The sequence below is a fragment of the Equus przewalskii genome, chromosome 13 (assembly GCF_037783145.1).
Source record: "Equus przewalskii isolate Varuska chromosome 13, EquPr2, whole genome shotgun sequence".
NCBI lineage: Eukaryota > Metazoa > Chordata > Mammalia > Perissodactyla > Equidae > Equus > Equus przewalskii.
Genome location: NC_091843.1, coordinates 30,620,978 through 30,648,362, shown reverse-complemented (window position 1 = coordinate 30,648,362; position 27,385 = coordinate 30,620,978). Strand labels below are relative to the sequence as shown.

At 37.4% G+C, this 27,385-nt stretch overlaps 1 protein-coding gene and 1 pseudogene across 3 annotated transcripts in view; one reads left to right on the top strand and one right to left on the bottom strand.

The window, feature by feature from the left end:
• LARS1 (leucyl-tRNA synthetase 1) overlaps nucleotides 1-26,812 on the bottom strand; it is a 62,262-nt gene extending 35,450 nt beyond the window's left edge. Inside the window, exons 1-12 of one of the 3 annotated variants that reach the window (XM_008513873.2) lie at nucleotides 26,606-26,812; nucleotides 17,696-17,814; nucleotides 15,762-15,849; nucleotides 15,267-15,347; nucleotides 13,169-13,306; nucleotides 10,320-10,481; nucleotides 7,435-7,547; nucleotides 6,745-6,808; nucleotides 5,033-5,100; nucleotides 4,704-4,929; nucleotides 976-1,063; nucleotides 819-895 (exon numbers count right to left, since the gene is read on the bottom strand). In XM_008513873.2, the coding sequence (XP_008512095.1) occupies nucleotides 819-895; nucleotides 976-1,063; nucleotides 4,704-4,929; nucleotides 5,033-5,100; nucleotides 6,745-6,808; nucleotides 7,435-7,547; nucleotides 10,320-10,481; nucleotides 13,169-13,306; nucleotides 15,267-15,347; nucleotides 15,762-15,812 (1,068 nt within the window). In that variant the 5' untranslated portion in view covers nucleotides 15,813-15,849; nucleotides 17,696-17,814; nucleotides 26,606-26,812. Of the gene's footprint in view, nucleotides 1-818; nucleotides 896-975; nucleotides 1,064-4,703; nucleotides 4,930-5,032; nucleotides 5,101-6,744; nucleotides 6,809-7,434; nucleotides 7,548-10,319; nucleotides 10,482-13,160; nucleotides 13,307-15,266; nucleotides 15,348-15,761; nucleotides 15,850-17,695; nucleotides 17,815-26,465 lie in introns of those variants that run through there. The other 2 variants (XM_008513872.2, XM_070569317.1) reach the window with 2 other exon arrangements.
• Nucleotides 18,124-18,573, top strand: LOC139075088 (D-aminoacyl-tRNA deacylase 2 pseudogene; annotated as a pseudogene).
• Nucleotides 26,813-27,385: the final 573 nt, after the last annotated feature.

Sequence of the window (27,385 nt, the reverse complement as noted above, 5' to 3'; positions counted from 1 at the left end):
GGTAAAAGTATGGAGACAATAAAAAGATCAGTGGTTGCCAGGGCTGGAAGGGAAGAGAGATGAACAGGGAGAGCACAGAGGATTTTTAAGGTGTGAAAATACTCTGAATGTTATTATAATGATGGATATATGTCATTAAACATTTGTCCAAAGCCACAGAATGTATAACACCAAAAGTGAACCATAATGTAAACTATGGACTTTAAGTGATCACAATGTGTCAATTTAGGTTCATCCTTGTAAAAAAATGTACCATTCTGATGGACCTGGAGGGTATTATGTTAAGCAAAATAAGACTGAGAAAGACAAACACCATATGATTTCACTCATATGTGGAAAATAAACAAACACACGGACAAAGAGAACAGTTCAGTGGTTACCAGGGGAAGGGGGCTGGGGGGTGGGCACAGGGGGTGAAGGGGAGCACTTATATGGTGACAGACAAGAAATAATGTACAACTGAAATTCACGATGATGTAAACTCTTATGAACTCAATTAAAAAAAAATGTACCATTCTGAACAGTGATGTTGATAATGGAGGAGGCTATATATGTATGGGAGCAGGGGAAAATCTCTGTACCTTCCTCTCAATTTTATTGTAAACCCAAAACTGCACTAAAAAAATAGTCTTTAAAAAAAGATTCTATGAAATATTATATTTAAAATTCAAACCACAGGAAAATACATAAACATCAAAAAACAGGTTGGAGATAGCAGTTCAAAAATACATCCATAGCTTTTTAGCCTAAGCTCATTGTTAGTTCAGCAGTACCAAAGCAATGAGACAATGAAAAGGAAATAAGAACATGATACTCACTTGCTTTTTCTTCAAGTCTCTGAGGGCAGCAAAATCATCGGGAGAGTCAGAAGGAACACTTGTGACCACACCAGTGCCTTATAAAAGAAAGTGTGAAATTAACTAACACAACCAGAATGCGTATTGAAGTATTTCTAGAAAGAAATAAATTCTTTACCTTTATCCTCCTTAATGGTGAGCATTGGAAGAACATAGATCACCTTATAAGATGTTAAAGGTGCAGAAAGGGATGCACCAAGAATTTCCTGTGTAAGAAAAAAATCACCATAAAACGTAAAGAAACTTAACCATTAAAATTTAAAACAATGTTAATATGTTAAGCCCTGAGAAGCTACTAATCAAAAAATATATGAAGTAAAAAAAACTCATTCTTTTATAACTACTAGACTAAAAATAATTGTAAATAATTATAATACCCAATCTGGTAAGGTGGTGAAGAAATTAGTATACTAATACATTGGTTGTGACATCGTACTCCTTGAGGAAAACAATATAGGAATCCATAGCAAGACCCACAGAAATTTTCATACAACTTGGACCCAGCAATCCAATCCTAGGAATTTACCTCAAAGGAAAAAAAATTATCTTTTGTCTGAGAACTCTGCCCAATGCTGTGTTAACTACACTAGCAAACTCTGGAAACAACTAAAACTTTAAATAATAGAAAAATTATTTAACAAAGATATGAGACATCAATAAGATAGAATACTGTATATCCATTTAAAATGATAATTAAGAAGACAAACAATTAAAAAGATATATTTAGTTTCTCTTAAAAAAAATCAGAAGATCTGACAATACTGGACCCATATTCTCACATGGCAACAAACAGCTTGCAGCTGCTTATACAGCTAAGGAATGCACTTTTCAATTCCACACAGCTCCCACCCATCCCACTTTATTCATATAAATAAACTGCTTTTATGGAATTTACAGTCATATGGATGAAAACTAAATATCCTAACAATCTTAAAGGTTGAAAGCTATTTTTAAGTTTTACCACCCATTTCCCTCACTCCAGAATCTGCTCAAATTAGCATGGAAAGAAGCTGCATTAAGAACAGAAAAAAATTTGTGGCTTTAATACTGTTCCCAAAAAAATCTCAGACAGAATGCCAACATCAGGAACTAATGAGTTGTGGCAGCACTGCTTATAAAAAAAGGCAGGAAACAATTCAAATATCTATTATAGTGAATGGGTAAGTAAGCTGTGGTATAGCCAAACAATGCCATACTATGTAGCTGTAAAAAATAAGAACAAGGACGGGCTGGCCTGGCGGCGCAGCAGTTAAGTTCACACATTCCACTTTGGCAGCCCAGTGTTCACCAGTTCAGATCCCAGGCACGGATCTACACGCTGCTTGTCAAGCCATGCTGTGGCAGGCATCCCACATAAAACAAATGACGATGGGCACGGATGTTAGCTCAGGGCCAGTATTCCTCAGCAAAAATAAGAAAATTGGCAGCAGATGTTAGCTCAGGGCTAATCTGCCTCAAAAATAAGGTAAGAACAAGGAAGCTGTTCATGTACTGATAAAAGGATTACCAAGATATAGTTAAGTAGGGGCTGGCCCATGACCGAATGTTTAAGCTCGTGTGCTCTCCTTCAGCAACCTAGGGTTTCACCGATTCGGATCCTGGGTGCAGACCTAGTACCACTCATCAAGCCATGCTGAGGCAGTGTCCCACATGCCATAACTAGAAGGACCCACAACTAAAGTATACAACTACGATGTACTGGGGGGCTTTGGGGAGAAGAAGGAAAAATAAATAAATAAATAAAACCTTTCAAAAGAAAGATACCGTTAAGTAAAAAAGTAAGATGCAGAATAATGTGATAAAGTATATTGCCATTTGTGTATAAAAAAAGGGAGAAAGAATATATATGTATGTATTTGCTTACGTATACACAAAACACTTCTGGAAGGATACACAAGACAGTGATTTTACTTACTGCCTATCCAAGAGGGAACTGAGTGAGTAGGGATATCTTTTGCATCTTCTTTGTCTTTTGAATTTTGAGTCTTATGAATGTATAACAATTTAGTCAAAAAATTGTTTACAAAATAAGTAAGAAATAAAAGTTCAATTCAAAAAAAGAATTGAGATGGTAGTCTACTCATCTTTTTTTTTTAAAAAGTTATTTATTCAGATACCCAACATCAGGGGTCGGACCGGTGGTGCAACAGTTAAGTGCACACATTCTGCTTCGGCAGCCCAGGGTTCGCCAGTTCGGATCCTGGGTGCAGACATGGCACCGCATGGCAAGCCATGCTGTGGTAGGCATCCCACATATAAAATAGAGGAAGATGGGCACAGATGTTAGCTCTGGGCCAGTCTTCCTCAGCAAAAAGAGGAGGATTGGCAGATGTTAGCTCAGGGCTAATCTTCCTCGGAAAAAAAAAAAAAAAAGATACCAAAGATCAGCATTTACCAAAAGGAATAAAAGATACTCAGAAACACTAATAAGTAAAAAAAACTATAAGGATAAGAGCTATGTAACCATCCGGATTTAGTTAACGTCAACCAAGACCTTCTCTTCAGAAAAAAAGCAGCTCCAATTCCACACAAGAATGCAATCATATTCAGAAAGTAATATAAAGTCTACTGCAGCTACTAAATCTCTTGGGGAGGACCGTATTTTTCAACCATGTACTTATTGAGCTGAAACATAAGATTCGAAAATGCTATTTTAGTGATATAGTCACAATGAATACTCCACAGCAATAAAAAAAGAACAAACTACTCCTACACACAACATGTCTCATAGACGTAATGTTGAGCAAAAGAGCCAGACACAGTATGACTCCACTCATATGTGGAAGTTAAACATGTAGACAAAGAGAACAGATTAGTCGCTACCAGAGGAAAGCGGGGGTGGGGAGTGGGCACAAAGGGTGAAGTGGTGCACCTACAAGATGACTCACAAACATGTACCTGAAATTTCACAAGGTTGTAAACTATCATAATCTCAATAAAAAGCTAAAAAAAAATTAAGTAGTAAAATAATACTAAATAACATCAAGAATTTTATGATATAATTAGCGAAAACATAAAATGGCAGAAATTGGGTACAACATGATGCCATTGTAAACAATGCATGTATATATATATTATAAAAACACATACACACAACGGGTAGGATATACCCAAGAAAATTAAAATAGTTATGATAGGAAATAAGATTATAAGTAATTTTTATTTCCTTATTTTTGTTTCTTTGTACACCCTAAATTTTTTATACTGAACAAATCACAGTTCTTACATTAAAATTTAACAAAAAAAAAAGAGCCAGACACAAAGAGTACAGATTGTATAATCCCATTATGTGAAGTTCAAGAACTGCAACTAATCTTTGGCAACTGAAGTCAGAGCAGTGGTTACTTTACAGGAAGCAGGTAAGTGTTGACTGTGAAACGGATATCAGAGTGCCTTCTGGAGTGCTGGAACTGTTCTCCATTTTGATTTGGGCAGTTGCTTACATAAGTGTATACACATATGAAAATGCACCAATACATACACTTATGAGTTACACATTTGACTGTATGTATACCTCAATTAGAAAGTTTTTTAGGGGCCGGCCCCATGGCCAAGTGGTTAAGTTCTCGAGCTCTGACGTGATGGCCCAGGGTTTCACCGGTTCGGATCCTGGGTGCGGACACGGCACCACTCATCAGGCCATGCTGAGGTGGCATCCCACATGCCAGAACTAGAAGGACCCACAACTAAAAACATATAACTATGTAGCAGGGGGCTTTGGGGAGAAAAAGGAAAAAAAAAATCTTTAAAACAAAAAGTTTTTTTAAATGCTCTTTTCTGAAGTTTCACTGCTGAAATTTTCCTCTGAATTTACACACTAAATAAAAAGTCTGCTACCCAACTTACCTCTCCCATTAATTCCTTAACAACAGGCACCACTCCATTGTCCTTGGTAAAGCCCTGGTATGACATATTCCTGGCAGCTCTTTGGGTACAGATGAATATATCACCATTCGCTGTCTCAAACCCAATGTACTTCATATCAGGGCGAACCCAACAGTTTGTCTGTCCAAACATGGTCTCAGGTCTGAGAGTAGCAGCTACCAAGAAGATATTTTTTCCTTTCAGGCCACTAAGAAGAAAAAATATACATTTATGCAAAAACATGTTATGGATTCTATCACAACTATCTGATATTTCAAAAAGATAAAGCAATAACTGTTTGGAAAACATACCTTAATTTGGATGGGTATGGCTCAAGCACTTTCAACTTGATTAAAGTATATTCTTGAGGTCCAACACCCTAAACAAATAAACAAAACAAAAAAATTGGGGAGGACAAAAGACTTGCATTAAACCCACTCATCTATGTGAGAGATCTGACTCAAATTTCTAAGATGGGTTCTCGCATTGTTGGAATAACTCTTTCTTCCAATGAAGAAATTGACAGTAGTGTGCTGACTATATCCACATGGAAGTCTAATATGTAAGCGATTTGGGACACCACCCTCCCACCCCACGCCAGACCAGAACTGGTAAAGGAAACCCAGACTCTACTGAGTAAGGACAGTTTGCTGAGGGGAGGACAGAAAAAAAAAGTGACTTGGAGTAATCATCCAAAACAGTGTTTGCCAAAATGGAAGTTAGAAGATACAATCACCACCAATCTCACAGAGTGGTCATCATCACAGACATACACTGGACCAGGAGTCAGATGATACGCATTCAAAACCTAGCTTGGGCCCTTACTAATGGCTTGACCCAAGGGAATCACAATCTCTCTGAGCCTTCGTTTCCTCATCTGTAAAATAACTGTGCTGTGCCTCACACAGGATTGTCCCAAGGAATACATAAGATAACGGATAGGAAAATGCTTTGAAAAACTATGATGTACTAGAAAGACGAACTCTATATGACTCCACTCATAGGTGGAAATTAGCATATTGATAAGGAGATCTGATCGGTGGTTACCAGGGAAAAGGGGGGGTGGGGGGAGGGTACGGAGGGGGAAGTGGTGTACCCACAACATGACTAACAAAAATGTACAACTGAAATCTCACAAGGTTGTAATCTATCATAACATTAATAAAAAAAAAAAAAAAAAAAACTATGATGTACTATTGAAATTTAGGATGTTGCTACCATTGACTATATTAAAACTTAATAAAGTCAGTAAATTGGGCCTTCTTAAGTCTCTCAAATCTTTCAAAATTTTGATCAACTCTCACTTCTATCTGATAAGTTTCATCATAATTGAAGGCTGATTTTGAAAACTAATTGTTAAACTACAAATGTGTTCAAACATGGTAACAAAGAATGATGTCCTCATTGGGACTCCTAAATTCAGATCCTGGCATTAGTATTGATTTACTGTGCCAAGGCTTTAGGCAAATCACTTATCCTTGCTTGACTCAAGTATTGCAAGGAATAATGTTACTAATGTGTCCTACAGGAATGTAGAGTGAAGTATTTTGGAAATAAGCAAGTAGGCACATGATCAAAGCAAGTATAAATGGAATCTGTGCACATCAGTTAGCCACATATCTCATTACCTCTCCTCACACTCTCTTTTCAGAGCAGAATATTCTCCTGGTGGCGCTTCTCAAACATTAGCATGCATATGAATCACATTGAGAGCCTGTTAAAAGACAGATTCCTGGGCCCCATCTCCAGAGCTTCTCATTCAGCAATTTTGGGGTGAGCCTCAAGGATGTGCTTTTCCATCAGAAGCTGATGCAGATGGTCCTAGGACCATTCTTAGAGTAGCAAGGTTCTAGATAAGATACAGTTATCTGTAATGACATTCTGCTTCCTGAGCCACCAGAGTATCATGACTATGTACCTCAGCACTAGGATAACATTATTTTTAGGTTTCTGATCTATGTCTTAAACTCTTTGGCCACATTAAGAATTATTATAACAGCTACTTTATGTCACAAATAATTACCTCTCCAGTTTGTCTGTCATGATCCATACAAGGCTGTCCATCTTTTGGAGAATAAATAGTATATCTAAAAAATAAATAATAAGTGATAAATATTATTATAATATACAACTTTTATATTAACATATTTGGCAGTGTTGCTCCTAACATCTTACAATAGTTCTTCTAACTAAAACTTCTAACTGAGCAAATGTCTATCATGTATGCTTTTATGGGTAGTTCTACAGCCAACTTAGTTATTTAATGGAAGCCTTCTGCCTTCACCAAAGGTAATACCACTGAAACATATATACTGATCTTGGCTTTGTGGTATGAAACAAAAGATAATAAAATATAAATTCACTTATAAAATGCAAATAGCTTTTAATTAATCCATATAATCAATGAAGACTCAAAGAATTTATACAACAAAAGGATAAACTAAAACACAGATATAATTATTATTTTTTCTGCTTGGCTGGAAAGACTGAACAGAATCTTTAGTGAGATCATTAAAGCGACATCCTATTTTCCCCAGTGCTATTTGTCACAAACACTAAGCAGCTAAGAGAAATTAAGGCATTGGCAAGACAAAAAGGAAAACAAGAGAACAAAAAGAAAAAAGATAATGAGAAAAAGAAGGCCGGGGGCACTGAATTACAATGCAAGAATTACATAATTTTCCTTTATTATACTGAAGGACAACAAACTCACCGCTTCCCAAATTTAATTTTGTTTCTTTCTCTTAATGTTAAAAACTGCCACCTGACAAACGAATCATAGTAAGGATTAACATCAGTAGTGATGAAGGAACGACGCCAGTCTACCTACAGAAGGAGAAAGAAAAAGGTAATTTTTGAGAAATTTGTATAGTCTCTGAATAAGAATTCCCATGAATCAATTATTTACTCTTCTCTTTATTTTCCAACTTAGAATTATATCAAATATTAAAAGAAAAACAAAACTTTTCAAGTTCCAACTATTAAAAAATAACACAATTATTAATTTGTGTTTAATATGTAAGTTTTTAAACCCACATATTTTTATATTAAACATATAGGAATTATGATAAATTAAGAAGGAACACTTCAATAATACCTTTATATATTCCTAAATATTTAAACTCAACTTTGGCTTCTTCAAATTCTTTGAATAGATTCGACAAGATCCAACACCCATTTATGATAAAAACCCTCAGTAAAATGGGTATAGAAGGAAAGTACCTCAACATAATAAAGGCCATATATGATAGACCCACAGCCAACATCATACTCAATGGACAAAAGCTGAAAGCCATCCCGCTGAGGACAGGAACAAGACAAGGGTGCCCACTTTCACCACTCCTATTCAACATAGTTCTGGAGGTGCTGGCCAGAGCAATTCGGCAGGAAAAAGAAATAAAAGGAATCCAAATAGGTAACGAAGAAGTAAAACTCTCGTTGTTTGCAGACGACATGATCTTATACATAGAAAACCCCAAAGAATCCACAGAAAAACTATTAGAAATAATCAACAACTACAGCAAAGTAGCAGGGTATAAAATTAACGTGCATAAATCAGTAGCATTTCTATACACTAACAATAAACTAACAGAAAAAGAACTCAAGAACTCTATCCCATTCACAATCACAACGAAAAGAATAAAATACCTTGGGATAAACTTAACCAAGGAAGTGAAGGATCTATACAATGAAAACTACAAGACTTTCTTGAAAGAAATAGGCGATGACATAAAGAGATGGAAAAACATTCCTTGCACATGGATTGGAAGAATAAACATAGTTAAAATGTCCATACTACCTAAGGCAATATACAGGTTCAATGCTATCCCAATCAGAATCCCAAGAACATTCTTCACAGAAATTGAACAAACAATCCTAAAATTCATATGGGGCAACAAAAGACCGCGAATTGCTAAAGCAATCCTGAGCAAGAAAAACAAAGCCGGCGGAATCACAATCCCCGATTTCAAAACATACTACAAAGCTACAGTGATCAAAACAGCATGGTACTGGTACAAAAACAGGTCCACAGATCAATGGAACAGAATTGAAAGCCCAGAGATAAAACCACACATCTATGGACAGCTAATCTTCGACAAAGGAGCAGAGGGCCTACAATGGAGAAAAGAAAGTCTCTTCAACAAATGGTGCTGGGAAAACTGGACAGCCACATGCAAAAGATTGAAAATTGACCATTCTTTTTCACCACACACCAAAATAAACTCAAAATGGATCAAAGACCTAAAGATTAGGCCTGAGACAATAAGTCTTTTGGAAGAGAATATAGGCAGTACACTCTTTGACATCAGTTTCAAAAGAATCTTTTCGGACACTGTAACTCCTCAGTTGAGGGAAACAATAGAAAGAATAAACAAATGGGACTTCATCAGACTAAAGAGCTTCTTCAAGGCAAGGGAAAACAGGATTGAAACAAAAAAACAGCTCACTAATTGGGAAAAAATATTTACAAGCCACTTATCCGACAAAGGGTTAATCTCCATAATATACAAAGAACTCACACTGCTTAACAACAAAAAAACAAACAACCCGATCAAAAAATGGGCAGAGGACATGAACAGACATTTCTCAAAAGAAGATATGAATATGGCCAATAGACACATGAAAAGATGTTCATCATCGCTAATCATCAGGGAAATGCAAATCAAAACTACACTAAGATATCACCTTACCCCCGTTAGATTGGCAAAAACATCCAAAACCAAGAACGACAAATGTTGGAGAGGTTGTGGAGAAAGAGGAACCCTCATACACTGTTGGTGGGAATGCAAACTGGTACAGCCACTATGGAAAACAGTATGGAGATTTCTCAAAAAGTTAAAAATAGAAATACCCTATGACCCAGCCATCCCATTACTGGGTATCTATCCTAAGAACCTGATATCAGATATCTCAAGAGTCCGTTGCACCCCTATGTTCATCGCAGCATTATTTACAATAGCCAAGACGTGGAACCAGCCTACATGCCCAGAAACTGATGATTGGATAAAGAAGATGTGGTATATATACACAATGGAATACTACTCAGCCATAAAAAAAGACGAAATTGGCCCATTCACAACAATGTGGATGGACCTCGAGGGCATTATGTTAAGCGAAATAAGTCAGTCAGAGAAAGACGAACTCTATATGACTCCACTCATAGGTGGAAATTAGCATATTGATAAGGAGATCTGATCGGTGGTTACCAGGGAAAAGGGGGGGTGGGGGGAGGGTACGGAGGGGGAAGTGGTGTACCCACAACATGACTAACAAAAATGTACAACTGAAATCTCACAAGGTTGTAATCTATCATAACATTAATAAAAAAAAAAAAAAAAAAAAAAAATTCTTTGAATAGAATTCCTTTCTAATAATTACTAAAATATGGATACACATTCCAATACAACAAATATTAAAGTACTTCATGGCTTACATCAAGGGCCATGAGGTTCTAATCTGATAATAATAGTACCAATTCATTAACAGAATACAAGTGGAATATATTATTCTAAATTAAGAGATGGTCCAAATCTCATATAATCATATAAATATAAATGTTCTTCATGTTTTCTTAAACTATGGGGGTGGTGGGCATACCTTCAAACCCATTCTCTTCAGATCCTGAATAGCCAGTGGTGGGAAATAATCAAGCCAATGTTCTGCTTCAGAAAATCTGACTATCTCTTCATCAGACAGACCAAGGGACTTCATAATGCCCCACTGGTATTTAGAAGATCCAGCTTTAGCAGCCGCTTTACTCTGAAAATAACCAACAAAAACAAACTCCATTAAAGAACAACCAACAACTGGTTAACAAATGCCAGGACCACAATAATTTTAAGTGAATAATCCGATTTGGTAATTTTTTAATTGCAAAACAATGGTGTTGATATGTCAGAATACTGCAAGATTTAGATATATTCTTTTGTCTACCAAACTGTACAGTCTGATACTCAACAGGTCTCTGACACCAAAGATAACTAAACAGGTGGAACCATAAAGAATTATCAACACAAAGACAAGATCTCAGCACCAACTTTCTAATACCACATGCATCTTTCTTAGTTATGAATAAGCTATTAACAAGAGTTTTCTCCTTTTCCGATATTTACCAATAACCAAAAGACAACCAAATACCATGAGTTAGAGGTAAACAAAGGAGTTGAACTATAAAACAATAAAAAGGCAAGGTAAGGAATATGGGGGGTGATGGAACTGCTGTGTATGGTACCGTGGTGGTAGAAACATGATTCCACGCATTCGCCAAACCAACGCAACTATACACAACAAAGAATTTTACTATGTGTAAACATTTTTTAAAAATCAATCAGGATGTTGGAAGAACTCAAGATGGAATGCAGAGTGTGAAAAATGTATCTAACTGTATTACAAATATATGACATAACCACACTGAAGAGAGCAGGAAAGAAAGGTGCTTTGGAAGTAACTTTAGAAAACTGTGTTCACTAGATTCTAACGACAAAAAGAACTATATACAAACATTGTACTTTAGTTGGTAAAATTGTTTCTCCCAGGGGTATAGGTTAGCAATTCTGAAACTACTAGTAGACTGGGATTGAACAAATAAATATACTATAAATAAGGAGAACCAGGTTTCTCACTATTGAAGAAAGAAGTCACAAATAAGCAAAGGAAGAATGCTAGAGTGAGCCCAATGGTGCCAAAATGGAGCCAGGGGTATGAGTATGAACTTTTTCAAAATATATATAGGTAGGGGCCAGACCTGGGGCCGAGTGGTTAAGTTCACGCACTATGCTTCAGCGGCCCAGGGTTTTGCCAGTTCAGGTCCTAGGCACAGACCTAGCACCACTCATCAAGCCATGCTGAGGCGGCACCCCTCACAGCAGAATTAGAAGGACCTACGACTAGAGTATACAACTATGCACTGGGGGACTTTGGGGAGAAGAAGAAAATACAAAATTAAAAAAATACATATAAAGAAATAAATATAGACATGCATATTCGTGGGTTAGTAAACATACATATATTTCCTTGCTCTTTCTATTGAGAAGGCCTAGAAACAACGAGCATACCCAGCACTCAGAGCTTAGTTTCTAAATACTATTTTTTTTTTTTTTTGAGGACGATTAGCCCTGAGCTAACTGCTGCCAATCCTCCTCTTTTTGCTGAGGAAGACTGGCCCTGAGCTAACATCCATGCCCATCTTCCTCTACTTTATATGTGGGACACCTACCACACAGCACGGCTTTTGCCAAGCAGTGCCATGTCCGCACCCGGGATCCGAACCGGCGAATCCTGGGCTGCCGAGAAGAGGAACGTGCGAACTTAACCGCTGTGCCACCAGGCCAGCCCTAAATACTATTTTTCAATAAAAAGAAACAAGACTCCTTGGAGAAGTGGTTGATTCCAGGGAGGCAACAGGGAAAATACAAGATGAGCCCGGAGCATCTTGGGGCACCAAAAAGTAAGAAAGTGCTTAAAAAAAAATGGGACAAAAGTTGGGGGCATATCAGATGGACACAGGAGCCAACCTAAAATACCCCCGAGAGCTAATGCTAGAATAATTTGAGCAAGAACAACAAGCCCCCCAAAAGACCCCAATAGTATTGGATTATAACCCGAAGAATAAAATAAATATACACAAATCCATACTAACATAAAAAAACTTAATAAATAAGTAAATGAGAGAAAAAGGACAACTCTTCCTTTCAGAAGAATTCCAGATAATAAATGTGGAAGGAATGAGAGAAATGGAAAATCACCATAGAACACCACAGTAATAACTATTACAGGCAAGATCCACTGATGGACGCTATAATTAGTGAGCAAATATTTAAAAAGAAACAAGATATTGTGTCCATAGCCTCAAAGCATCTTTTCCAAAATATATATTAATTACTAAGGGAAAAATAGAATCTTTACTATAGAAGAACCTGGAAGATACCACCTAAACCAAATAATCAAGGTTAACATCACCAGTAATAAGACATATCAATATCAAATACTCCCTGATATGATGCATTGAGGACACATCACCTCTCAATCTACTAATGAGAAAGCATTAGACAAACCCAATTGAGGGACATACTATAAATTGTCTGACCAGTAGCTTCCAAAGGGTGAAGGTCATGGAAGACAAAGACAGAGAAGAATAAGAAGACATACTAAGCGGACATGACAATTAAATGCAATGTAGGCTCTTGGATTGGACCTTGACAACCGGACATTAACAAAAAATCTAGTGAAATCCAAATGAAGCCTGCAGTTTAGTAAATAGTATTGTTCAAATGTTAATTCCTTAGTTTTGAGGATTGCACCACGGTGATATAAGATGTAACATTAAGGGAACTGAGTGAAGATTATAAGGGAACTCTTATTATCTTACAGAAGTACCGAGAATGCACATATAAATCACTAATATAAATATAGAACTTCAACAAAAATAAATATCGTCACCACCAAACCTTTTTTCCTTTAGCTTTATCCTTAATTATTATATCTTCTGTTTTAACATTGATCTCTTCCTCCTCCTCTTCTTCATCTGGAAAATCAGGGGGGCAACCATAAAGCTCTATTTCTCTTTTCAACTTATCAGCACATGCCTATAACAAACACAACATTAGAGAGAGAGATGTTCAAAATGCAAGGTAGAAACAATTTGAGTTTTTTGTTGCTTCTATGGCCAACTAAAATTGACTGAAATTTTCTGCAATACATCTATACTTAAGTGGATCATTATAGAAAATTCAAATGGTATAAATCACGTACCTCAAAATTCACTAATTTACAAATTTGTATTTTACGTCATTCACTCAGCAAGCATTTATTGAACATTTAAGTACTCAATGTAGTATACTTTATGTTAGGCATTAGAAGACAAAGATAAACAAGATATAGTGTTGTCATTTTGAGTAACAACATTAATAACAGCATTTCTCAATTTAAAGATTACAGTCACATATACTCTATCAGTTATCATCACAAGCCTGCTAGGGAGAAAAAGACAGGTATCAAGTTAGAAAACAGACACTGAGAGATGAAATGATTTATCCAAGGTTATAAAGCTAGTAAGATGCAGGACTAACACATGAACCTGGGCTTTCCACCCCAGCTCTTCTCAGTTATACCACACTGAGTCCACTGTCAAAAACAAAGATGACACCAAGTAGACAACGTTAAAGTTATGAGAAAAATACAAATACAGAATTATGAATTTTAAAAAGGGAGGGCACTCTTCTACGCAGAATTCCAGTTCATAAAGAGGAAAGAATGACACAAATAGAAAGTTATCTTACAATCACCAATTCAATAACTGAAACAGACAAGGATCAAAGGATGCTAAAACCACTAGGTAATTGGATAACCAGATATTCAGAGGCTTTCAAAGTATCAGCCCACAGATTACTTTTTAATTAAAAAGGGGAAAAGGTACCTTTAGGATGAAGAAATCTGGCCTTTATTAACTTATCACTAAAATGGGACAAACTGTCATGATGCGCTTTCGATGTGATACATCAAAAGTTTACGCCTCACCAGTGTGTTATTGTCAAAATATTTAACCCAATCTAATCACGAAGAGACAACCAGAAAATTCAGATTATGGGATGTTCTACAAAATAACTCTTCAAGACACCAATGTCATGACAAACTAAAAGACAGTAAAGAGAACTGATAATCAAATGCAACACGTGATCCACAAAATAAAAAGCAAAAAAATGCTAGAAGTGACATTTTGGGACAACTAGAGATATCTGACTATAGATTAGGTAAAGATAATATTATATGAACGTTAAATTTCTTGGAGGGGATAATGGGACTATGATGATATTACAAGAATGCCCTTGTTCTCAAATGATACATGCTGAAGTATTTAGGGGTGACATGTCATGATGTCTATAACTTACTTTCAATGAGTTCACAGAAAAAGGGAGAAAAAAGCACACACATATTATATGTGTGTTGAGAGACAGAACTAAAGCAATTGCGGTAAATGTTAATACTTGGTAACATAAGTGAGGGGTATATTGTACTATCCTTTTACCTTTTCTGTAGGTTTAACAATTTTCAAAATAAAAAGTTGGAGAATAAAAAGAAATGGGAGTTAAATTTCCCAACCCTATTACATTTAGGGAATCCTTTCAACTCTAGTTTTCTGGTCCATTCTTTAGTGAGAATTATTTCCAATATAAATTTATGACAAATGACATTTGCAAACATGATAAAAATGATACAGTAGTTTATTACTTTATGCCAACATCCCATATGTCATGAATGCACAAAATACTGTGCATGTTACTTGTCAGTAGTTATTATCTAATTCTAAAACAGAAATATGAATATAAAAGGTAACCAAACGATATCAAAATTGCTTAGAAATCACTTAGACCTTAATGTGTGCCCTTTATTTAAGCACTTCTTCAAATGTTTTTTAAAAATTAATTTTCACTACAAGTTCAAAACCCATTTCAAAAAACACTGTAATATAATACAGAAGTATTTCAAGCTTTTGAATTGGATATTACTATTTGTTCTAAGCTAAAAAAAAATAAAAAGCAATCTTACCTTAATAGGCATTCCAGTACAGTGTAAACCAAAGGGAAAGAGACAATTTTTTCCTTTCAATCTCTGGTACCCTACTGCAAACTACAGAAAGAAAATTAAATTTAAATTACAAATGTAAATGCTAGATGAATACAAAATGCTGACTTTTCACAAAAATCATCAGTTTAGTTTTCCTTTTCTCATCTTCCTTTAGAATACCAGCTAGATTTTATAGTCATTCCAAAATTCTAGCCCCTATCCTTTCTTCTGTCTTTTCATCAGTCTAGGAATTACTTACAAATATGCATACATACCGAGACCCCTGCACACATACACACAGCGTATGAAAATTAAATATAAAAATATATAAATTACTTAAATATAAAAATTATGCTTAAAATTAAGGAACTCTAAGTTCTCTTAACAGGAAATAAATTCTACAGATGCTATTTTCTTCAAAATAGTATTTATTAAAGACCCTCCATCCCATTGTATTAAACACAGAAGAAGCTTTACCTCACATTTGGATAAAGAAAACGTGTGTCCCAAATGGAGGCGCCCATTCATATATGGGTACGGGAAGGTTACAAAGTACTTGCCCTTGCTGCAGAACAATCATGGAAAAAAGAAAGTACAAAAACGAAAATGTTAAGTTCCTTTTACAATGAGGGGGTAGGGGGAGCGAAAGCTTGCTGTAAATAACTTGTTTAAATTTTATTTATTTAAAAGACATTTAAGATTAAACTTATAAATCCAGAAATTAAAAGCTCTCTAAAATTGAAACTTACTTTTGATTTAGAAAGAATAAGATATTTATAGGTGGCTACTAAAGAAATAAACATACTTGTACCAAATACTGGAGGTTTAACTTAAGCTAAAATACTGAGCAAAGATGATATAATAAAACAAAATTTTTGTTAATATTTGTAGCACTCTGGATTAATTTAATGTTTTACTGACTAAGCAAGATTCGTTTTCATTAGATACATAAAAAGCAATTCAAAGCCCCTCAGGGAAAACAGAACATCCCCAGCATTACATGATATATGGTAAATTCACTTGAAAAGTACCTTTTTAAAGCTGTTTATTATGCTATATTCTTTTTCCTTATGAATCAAATGTATCTAACATATATAAGTTATGAAGCACAATAAAATGAACATCTGTAAACACAATCCAACTTATGAACCCACTGAAACTACTTGTGTTCTCTCCCACTATCCTACCAGAGATAGCCAATATCTTGAAATTTATTCCCTTGTTTTTGAATAGTTTGCGCATGTCTGTGCCTTTAATATATCATTTAATTTCAGTTACTTGTGAGCTTTATAAAAAAATGGTACACTTCATATAGACTTTTGCAATTTGCTTTTTTCACTCAACTTTATATTTCTAAGTTTCTTCAGTTCATTTTCTTCCACTGAACAAAGCAGCTTTTTCAGTTCACTTTTGATTACTTTAAATCACCTCAAAGTTGACCAAAATTCTAGAACCAAATAGAAGCTTAAAATTACAGTTTAAAGTACAACACTGAAGACTTTATATTACAGCAAATTCCTCTTCACTTTAAAAAAAAAAGAAAAAGATTTCCATTAGACTGTAGCTTAGTAGCAAAAAGTATAGACTTTGGAATCAGAAAGGCCTGAAAAGAAGTCTAGGTCCTGTCAACTCCTAGCTATGCAACCCTGAGTTGGTTATTCAGCCTCTCTGTGCCTCAGTATCCTCATCTATTAAATAGGGATAAAAATATTGCTAATCTTAAAGGGTTATTAAGAAGATTAAATGAGAATATACACATTAAAAAATGGCATAATTCCCATTGCCTTGGCATACTGAAGACTTAAGACTTCACTACTAGCTATTATTGTTGTCAACGTATCTCCTCAATTCTAAGAAGCACATTTTTCTACATTTCAACATACCTGAAATTGAGATGCATCTTATAATTGATGCATACCTTTATTGTGGTACTGTTTTAGGGCAGTTATTTTGTTTTTGTTTTTCCCCAATATCATATCATTATCTATGTTTGTCTTATTCAGTGACTCTTAACATCAAGGCAATACAGTATCTATGAAATAAGATCCTCAAACACAGAAAGCCTTCAAAATTTATATTTTGTGTCTTTGAAGATAATTATCACTATAATATGAATCTCTCTAATAGAATGATTTCCTTTAACCAGTCAGCAAAGATAAAATTCAAAACATCCTCCTTTGTTTAAATATGAAAAATATTAGTCTTTAAAAAACCTTTATGTAGAAAAAATCCTTTAAGAATTCTATGGGAGGGAAGATCCTAATTTCAAATGCAGAAAGTGGAAGTCATCTCCTTCAGCCCGTTTCAGACAACACCATAAAAACAATCTGCCTTATCCTTTCCGCAGAGCAGTTTCTGTAGCCAATGGTTTTGGAAACACAATGTGTGGAACTTCACAAACTATTACTCACCTAGTCTGCTTCTCTAAATCAGATGCATTGACCTCAAACACTTTCTCAGAATCCCATTTCTTTTGGATTTCTCTCTCAATCTTCTTCAAAAAGTCCACTTTAGCTGTTCCTTTTCTTTCCTATTAGACACAAAAGAGACATAATAATCCACCCTATACTACAAGAGGCTTGCTTTAAAAAAAAGGAAAAAAAGAACTGGATTCACACAGAACTGAGCTGTTTACTGATCAATTTTTCCATGGTTATCTTGAAATGTAAATAAATAAGATTAAAAAGTAGGGTTATCACGTGTCCATTTCAAATTAGTTAAATATATAAAAAGCTTTCAAATACTTTTTTTTAAATTAGATCCTACAACATAGATCCTGTAACATTGTTGTCAAATGTTCCTATATATTGGAATCTGTGAACATGTACGAAAGTATACGATGAAGCAGTGTCTGCTTGCCAAGCTGAGATTACATCCAGCAAAGGAGGATGCTGAGGCCCAGTGGGCAGAGGTTGAGAGAGGATTAGTCATCTGTGTGTTTTTTCCGAGGAAGCTGACGAAGAACTTCTCTCCAAATCATTTACAGACTATTAACATGAAATTTAAATGAAATAGAGAATGGCCAGCATGTCTCTAGTATATTGGATCTACCTGGCAACATTCCCACCATCCCTTAAGCCACCCGTGGATGAACGTGAAAGGAGGGAACACGCATCATCACTCTAACTGAGAAAAGAAGGGTTAGACCTTCATTCTCAGTCTGTGACTGTGAAAAAGAAGTAGCTGCTAAGAAGTGTGCTGAAGCTGGAGTGGAACACGGCACTTAGGGAACAGGCAGGTGTGAAAGTTGGACACCAATGGACCACACACAAATCTAATTCTGTTTTGAAAACTTACTATTAGTTTCTAGAATTTTATTATCTGGTATAAAATTATCTCAACCGAAATTAGATTTTCTTCCCCTTCTTACCTGCTAACATTTCCAGATTCTGCAGCATTTTCAAAAGAGAAAACATCTGGATTCTACTCACACTTTTACAACCTACTAGACAAGTGACCTGCCAGCTCGCCTAATCTCTGGATCTCAGTCTCCTTCAGTTAGGCCTCCCTCTGTCCTTCCATTCAACAATTTAAAAAAACGCTTTCTATTCACATCACAGATACACTGGATTCTTAACTAGTTTTTTAAATGTCTACACAAACCTGATATATTATAGGAGGAATTCCGTGCAATTAAAAAACTCAAACTTGGGGCAGGCCCGGTGGTGCAGCAGTTAAGCGCACATGTTCCACTTCGGCGCCCCAGGTTCGCCGGTTCGGATCCCTGGTGTGGACATGGCACCGTATGGCAAGCCATGCTGTGGTAGGCATCTCACGTATAAAGTAGAGGAAGATGGGCATGGATGTTAGCTCAGGGCCAGTCTTCCTCAGAAAAAAGAGGAGGATTGGCAGCAACTAGCTCAGGGCTAATCTTCCTCGGGGTGGGAGGAGGACCTCAAACTTACCCCTATTTCTCCAAAAACTATCTTAAATATACTTTATGTATTAGGTAATGAAAATAACTAATAGTATTCAAATTATGGAAGATTTAGTACAAATCCACCATAAAGTTGTCAACTCAGTTTTACTATTTTCAGTTTTCTATATTTTAAATCAGAGAATGGTTTGCTATTCCTTTTTATTTTTTTAAGTAAGTTTAAGCAGGACAAACAACAGAAAGAAGAAATGTCAGCTTACAAGACGGAGGTGAAATAGATAAAAGGAAGAACTTTGCCACACAGGCAGAGAGGAAATGAGAAGGAATTCCATAATTTTAAAAGTTATAACAAGTTCCTCTAGGAACCAAAGGAAAATAAAAGCGACAAGCAAATTTTTTGTTTCTATAAATCCTGACTGGATCATAATTGTTCTGAGTGGAAATTATAGCAAAACACAAATCTGATCAAATCAATTCCCCTTCAGAAGCACTCTACTGCTCTCAGAATAAAGTCCATACTCTTAGACCTGGCACTCAAGGCCCTTCTTGTCTCATCTCCGCCAATCCCCTTCTTCCTTCCCTCTCCTCCAAGCCCCTCACCACTACTCCAGGTCTATTAAGCCACTTGCATGTTCCCAAATGTGCCAAGCTCCCTCTCACACCCCTGGGCCTTTGTTCAAACTATTCTCTCTGCCTCATACCCCACCAATTTCTTTGCCTGGCTATTTCATCCTTAGGTGTCAGCACCTTGAATCTCCAAGAGTTTATGAGATGCCATTCTTACCACTACATTCCTACCTATCAATATTTCCCCCATGATAGCACTAATTGCACAGTAGTGTCAGCATCTGTCTGTCTTCCCCACAGGACTGTAAGTTTGTTCATGGTGGGCACTGTGTCTTGTTTCTCATTACATCCTTGATGTCTAGCTTATAGCAGCCTCTCAATATTTGTTGAATATTTAAAGATTTGAAAGAGAAGTGAATAACACATTGCCAGCTTTTGCACATTGTAGCCGTATAGAAATAACATAAGACTAGGAACTGGGATGCATATTTGAATCAAGACGCAAGGCAGTTTGGACTCCTTCCCAAGAATTTCCAAAACTAAGTGTGGCTGCATAAGGCATTTCCCTTTCCAAGAAAGAGTAAGGCCCTGAATTTATTCACTCCTTTCCATTCCTTCTACCGATCACTTTCATTTAGACTCTCAGCTCCTTTGCCCCTCTTACTGCAAAACCCTCTTCTTAACAAGTAACCTGCAAGTTACAAGTCTCTCTATTCCCATAGACACTAACCCCTGTTTTCAATTCTAATATACAAGGACTATCGTTTAAAAATAAGCTGTGGCAGAGACAGCAGGTTGCCTATGCAATACTGTTCCTTCCTCTTCTATTTCTTCAACAAGAGCGCAGTTTTATTTAGGGTAGTGCCACAGGGCCAGTTAAGTGTACTCCTCTACGTTTCCAGAATTGGAGTTAGATTAGAGCATTGTGACTAGATTCTAGCAAAGGAGTTTTGGGCAGAGGAAAGTCAATCACTTTCTCCTGGACCTTAAAACAGCGTATACAACTCCTAACGGCCAAATTAACCTGTAGGTAGAGTAGCACAGTGCCTAGAGCCCACAATACTCTAAGGGGCTCACAAAAATATTTTAATTTCTTTTAAAATCAAGAAGAAAAAAATGAACTTTTAGGTTGAGGTAAAACACTTTAATATATAATATCAATATATTTCTCTTTGTACTAACACAGTTGTAAAATATAATTTTTAGGGGCCGACCCGGTGGCACAGCAGTTAAGTGTGCACGTTCTGCTTCGGGAGCCCAGGGTTTGCCAGTTCGGATCCCAGGTGCAGACCTACACACTGCTTGTCAAGCCATGCTGTGGTAGGCAACCCACATATAAAGTAGAGGAAGATGGGCACGGATGTTAGCTCAGGACCAGCCTTCCTCAGCAAAAAGAGGAGGACTGGTAATCTTCCTCAATAAATAAATAAATAATAAAATATAATTTTTAATATTTTTACAGAGGAAGGAGCCCACAAAACCAAAAATATCTAGGACCTCATGAAGCCCAGTTGTACCTCCTATCGTAGGGTCGTGGGTCACATGAAATTCCACTGTATCATTACTAAATTCCTCTTTACTTTAACCAATTTGAGTTGGCTTCCATCACATACAATCAAAAGATCCTGAAGACATTTACCCAGTTAGGTTGTCAACTCCAGTTAGGCTGCAACCTTTAGAACTTTTATAGTCACCTCAGCACCGAGTACAATGCCATAGACACAGAAGTTACTTGACAAATATTTTTTGCTTAAAAATGACCATGTCGCCCACTTTAAAGAAAAACATGAAAGCAATAGTCTTCACAAATTACTTAGAACTATGTATATCCTTTCAAGGTACTGAGCGTGCTAAATGCTCAAAAACTCTTCTTTGAGGCTTCTGCTTCTCAGAAAAACCTGTTCCTCAAAACCTCAAAGGTTGATTGTAATGAACCCTGACAGTGGTCCTGGCACCAACTTGTTGTATAACCTTGAGTACGTCCTTTGATCACCTGAGTCTCAATTTCTTCATTAATACTCAACAAGACAAGTGGTTATTTTAACTGGTTACAAGCTTATTTAACTAGATCAGAGTTCCTAAACTTTGGAACTGTTGATATTTTGGGTCGAATAATTCTTTTTTCAGGGACTGTTTTGTGTATTGTAGGATGTTTAGGAGCATCCCTGGCTTCTACCTACTAGATGCCAGTGGCACAGCCCTCAACTGTGATATCAAGAGTCTCCAGGGGCTGGCCCCATGGCCGAGTGGTTAAGTTCGCGCACTCCGCTGCAGGCAGCCCAGTGTTTCATTGGTTCGAATCCTGGGCGCAGACATGGCACTGCTCATCAAATCATGCTGAGGCAGCGTCGCACATGCCACAACTAGAAAGACCCACAATGAAGAACATACAACTATGTACTGGGGGGCTTTGGGGAGAAAAAGGGAAAAAAATAAAATCTTTAAAAAAAAAAAAAGAGTCTCCAGACCAAATGTTTTCCAGGGGCCAAAATCACCCCCAGTAAAGAACCACTGAACTAGACAACAAACTTTGTCATATATTCATAATATTCTGCAGTTCTTAAAACTTTATGAACATCAACTTATTTGATCTTTTTTGTTTGTTTGATTTTTTTAGGAAGATTAGCCCTGAGCTAACATCCGCTGCCAATCCTCCTTTTTTTTTTTTTTTTTTGGCTGAGGAAGACTGGCCCTGAGCTAATATCCATGCCCATCTTCCTCTACTTTATATGTGGGATGCCTACCACAGCATGGCTTGCCAAGCGGTGCCGTGCCTGCACCCAGGATCCAAACCCCAGGTCGCCAAAGTGGAACGTGTGCACTTAACCACTGTGCCACCGGGCAGCCCCTTATTTGATCTTAACAACCCTAAAAAGTGGGCAGAGCAGTGATTATCATTTCAAAGATGAGGAATCTGAGGCTCAGAGATCATCATGCCAGTAAATGGTCGAGTTGGACAAAATTCTCATCTTCTGATTCCTATTTCTGCTTTCTCTTGGTATTCTGGCCACATCCTAGCTCTAGCACTTACTAGCTGTTCCTTAACTTCCTTAAGCCTCCATTTCTCTACCTATCTATAAAATGGGGGTAATATATACCTATCTTGTAATATTATTATGAGAATTAAAAGAGCGCATACACATGAAGGACTTAGCATAGTGCCAGTCCCACGGTAAATGTTCAATAATGTTAACCATTATCACAAAGGAACACGACATTGTGCTTTTTATTAGATGTGAAATGGCATTGTGGTTGTTTTAAGAGAACTTATTACATTAAAAAAACATTAAAATATGTAGGGATAAAATGGTACAGAGCCTGGGATTTGCTTAAAATGAATCTTGAGGAGTGGAGGGGAGGGTCCAGGGGGGGTATACATGAAACGAGATTATCGGGGTTGGGTGATGGGTACATGGAAGTACATAATACTATTATTCTTTCTCTTGTTCACTATTTAATTTTCCAAATGAAAAGTTCAAAAACAATTTTTTTAAAGTTGGGTATTATCTTCATTACATCACATCCCCACGTCCCCTCTAACAGTCTGATATGTAACTAAAAGGGATTAAAACAGTCAAAAGCTCTATAAAATAAATATTTCTATGATATGAAAAAATTATAGTTTGCTCTTTACAAATTCAATTATAAAATAAAAACTTTCTATACATGCTATCCCATGTTTATTGTCTTACATACTTTACTAGTGGTAAGGTTTCCTTTGGAAAGAGTTAGAAACTTTCCTTATAGGAAGGTGTTTGCAAAAGAAATTTCCCAATTAGTTTAACTGGCAATAGTATAATGATTAAGAGAATGGGCTCCAGAATGGGACAAAATGACCTCAAATTTCGCCTCTCAGTAGATCTGATGACTTATTTCCCTCATGAGTAAAATGGGGATAATCATAGCACCTACTTTTACAGGGTTGTTCTGATGAAAAATTATGTAAAACACTAATGCCTGGCACAGAATAAGCAATCAGTATATTTTAACTATTATTGTTACTTATTCTTTCTTAAAAGCACCTCTTATTGGATTCTTCCATAAAACTAATGTCAGCCCAGTATTATGACAGCATAATACATGAATATTTTCAGAGGCCAAGAAGTAAATAAAGTGAAACAACAATGTGTACCAGAAATAATGCCACTTTCCTTGTACATAAAAAGGAAGAAAAAAATATATTAAGATCTTCCAAACTGAAAAGCCTATTCTCATTACCACCTCCAATGGGTGGTTAAAAAAAAAAAAAAAAAAAAAAAGGAAGGACCTGCAAATTCCACCCTGGCTAAGGATACCATTGAGGTGGGTGAGATTGGTGAGGAAGCACTGAGCAGCTCGGAACAAAAAAAAGCACTGGACCAGGAATCAGAAGGCATGGGTTTTCCTGGAAAGCAGTATGGCATGGTGACTGAAAAACGAGTCAATCTGTTTGAGTTCTAATCCACTTTCATCAGGTACTAGCTACGGGAACTTGGGCCTGTTAGTTAAGTTCTCTAAGCCTGCATTTGTAAACTGAAGAGAGTAAGAGCGCCTACCTCAGATAGATTAACGAGAAGATTCAATGAGATAAGGCAAATAAAAAGCTAAACACAGAGCAAAACACATAAGAAATGTTATTATTGATCTTATTGCTCCTGACTCTGCTAGAATTCCAACACCAGTAATTCTTCAACCCCACTGAGACCTATTGATCCTGATCTTTCTTCACTGATCCTTAAGCCCCTTCCACCCCATGTCTTCACTGCCTTCCCTGAAGTCCATCTGTATAATCACTCCTTTGCCTTTCTCTTCATGATTCTTGCCTGGCAAAACACCAACCCTCCTATCCACCTGCTCTGCTCCTTCATCCAGGCAGCTGAAAGTGGCAGCAGAGAAACACTCGACCATGCTGATTGGACTCAACTTAAATTCACGACCACTACCGTCAAGTGATGCACAGCAATACTTCCAATTTCTGAACTCCAGTTTGTTACTCCTTCTCGTAGGCAAGTGCTTCTCAAACTTTAATGTGTGCACTGTCCAATACAGTGGCCACTAGCCACATGTAACTATTTAATTTTAAAATTACATTAAAATTCAGTCCTTCAATTGCACTAGCCACACTTCAAGTGCTCAATAGCCACACGTAGATAGTGGCTACCAAATTAGTGCAAATGTAGAATATTTTCATCACTGCAGAAAGTTCTATTGACAGGAATGTCCTAGACAATTGTTTCATACCTTCTTCTCCCTCCTCAAACCTCCAACACTTCCTTCCCATCCTTATTTTTAGCTGATAATCTTGGTTCCCATTTCACTGAGAAAACAGAAGTGAACAGAAAATTTCCACAGCATCTCTCATCATGTCTACGTACCCACATGCATCTATACCCAAATATTCTGCATTCCTTCCTATTACTATAGACGAGTATGGTCTTTTTAACCCTCCACTGATGCACTTGATCTCATCCCCTTTATTCTATTCAGGAACATCATTCAACCAATTCTCTCTCTCTTCTCCATCAATTTTCCCTTTCTACAGGATAATTCCCACAAGCATACAAACATTATATAATTTCTCCTGTCTGAAAAAAAAGCCCTAGAGGCCAGCCAGGTGGTGCAAAGGTTAAGTTCACAGATCTGCTTCAGAGGCCCAGGGTTCACCAATTTGGATCCCGGGTGCAGACCTACACACTGCTTATCAAGCCATGCTGTGGTAGGCTTCCCACATATAAAGTAGAGAAAGATGGGCATGGATGTTAGCTCAGGGCCCATCTTCCTCAGCAAAAAGAGGAGAAATGGCAGCAGATGTTAGCTCAGGGCTAATCTTCCTAAAAAAAAAAAAAAAAAAGGCCCTATTTTGACCTTGATCTATTACCCCATTCCTCTACTCTCCTTTACAGAATTTGTCAAAAGAGTTGTCATAGTCATTATCTCCAGTCCCTCTCTTCTCATTCTTTCATGAACACACTCTTCAATCAGCAACCTACAAGGCCTTATATGACCTACATCCATCCAGCAATTAACACTCTGCACCCCGCCCCAACGCACACACATACACCATCATCTCCCCTGGGTCAGTCCTTTGGACACACAACCCTCCTTGCTTTTCACTCACACTGTTGCCTCTACCTGTAAATCTTTTCCTCCATGTGGTTGCACAGCTTGTGCCCTTACCTCCCTCTTGCCACAATGCCACCTTCTCAGCAAAACCTTTCTTGATTGCTCTTTTAAAACTGCAACTCTACCTACTCCGCACTCCTTAGTCCCCGCTTCCAGCGCTATTTTTTTCTATAGCACTTATCAGCACCAGACATAGTTTACCATATGTTTTCGTATATAGCCCACACACGCGTACGAACACACGAACGCACACACGTAAACACCATGAATACAAATATTTGTGTCTGTTTTACCGGGAAGCGCTCAATAATTTTTTTTTTGAAAGGAGGAATGAATGTTACATATTCCTCTCTCTCCAAATCGGTTTTAGAAACTTCAGTGAAACAACTCACTTGACAGTAAGTAACCTGTAAAGTTAAAGACAGTTTTTCTGGCTCATCAGCTGGCCAGAAAAGGCACATCCTCACAACAGCCACACCTTAAGCGTTGGGGGCAAGGCCTCCCCTTTCTTGAGAAAAGGATTTTCTCCTTCAGGACAGGGGCTACCACATGAAGCCCTAGATTCTGGCAAAAGCAGACAGATCAGCCGGGTTCTAGGGCCCGGCCGAGGGGACTCTCTTCCCGCCAAAACTCACCGCCATGGCGCCGCCCAGCCGACTCTGCAAACCCACGACAGTGACCTCGCCGATTCCCCCCTCAAAGGAGTGGTTACAACCTTTCCCCTCCCTCTCGGGGCAGCCAGGCCTCCCAAGACACTAAAGCACACGCTCCACACCTGATGAGGCAATCGCAGGCTCACTACTAACTACCGCCGAGTTCATCTCGTAGCCCGGCGGGAATTGTAGTTCCCACGCCAATAGAGCCCACGTCCAGCAGGCACCTATTGAATACAATTCCCAGAGAACAACGAGATACTGGACGTGGACTCAATAAGCCACTCAGAGGCGACACCGGTAGTGACGTCACGCGCATGTTGAACTACAAAGTCCATGATGCAGTTCGCTGCCGCGAGCTCGTCCTGGCCAAGGTGGAGTTCTTTGGCCTTCAACCTTTTCACCCCGTGGAGCCGGGTTGGGTGTCTGTCAGGATGCCAGGATGCAAGGTTTATTAGTCTTCAGTGACTGAAGTGCTAATTATGGCTTGCTGCTGTGCACAGATATCTATTATTGTCAGTGGCATTAAACAGTCCAGAATTAGACATTTTATAACCATTTATTAACAGTTTCCATTTTTGAGCGAGAGACTAAAACTTTGCCTGGTCCCCCCATTGCCAGGCTCAGACTACTCCAACTGTGCTGCCATCCAAGGCTGTCCTGTCCGATGCGATAGTCACTAGCCAATTGTGGCCATTTACATTTAAATTAATTAAAACTAAATAAAATTTAAAATTCGGTTCTTCAGTCGCACTAGCCACTTTTCAAGTGCTCTATAGTCAGTGTAGCTAATGATTACAGTATCATCAGACAGTGCAGTAGCATCAGAAAAATCTATTGAGAAGTGCTGATCCAAGGCTTTTACTTTCTGGTGGTTATATAACTCTCACATGCGTTCATTT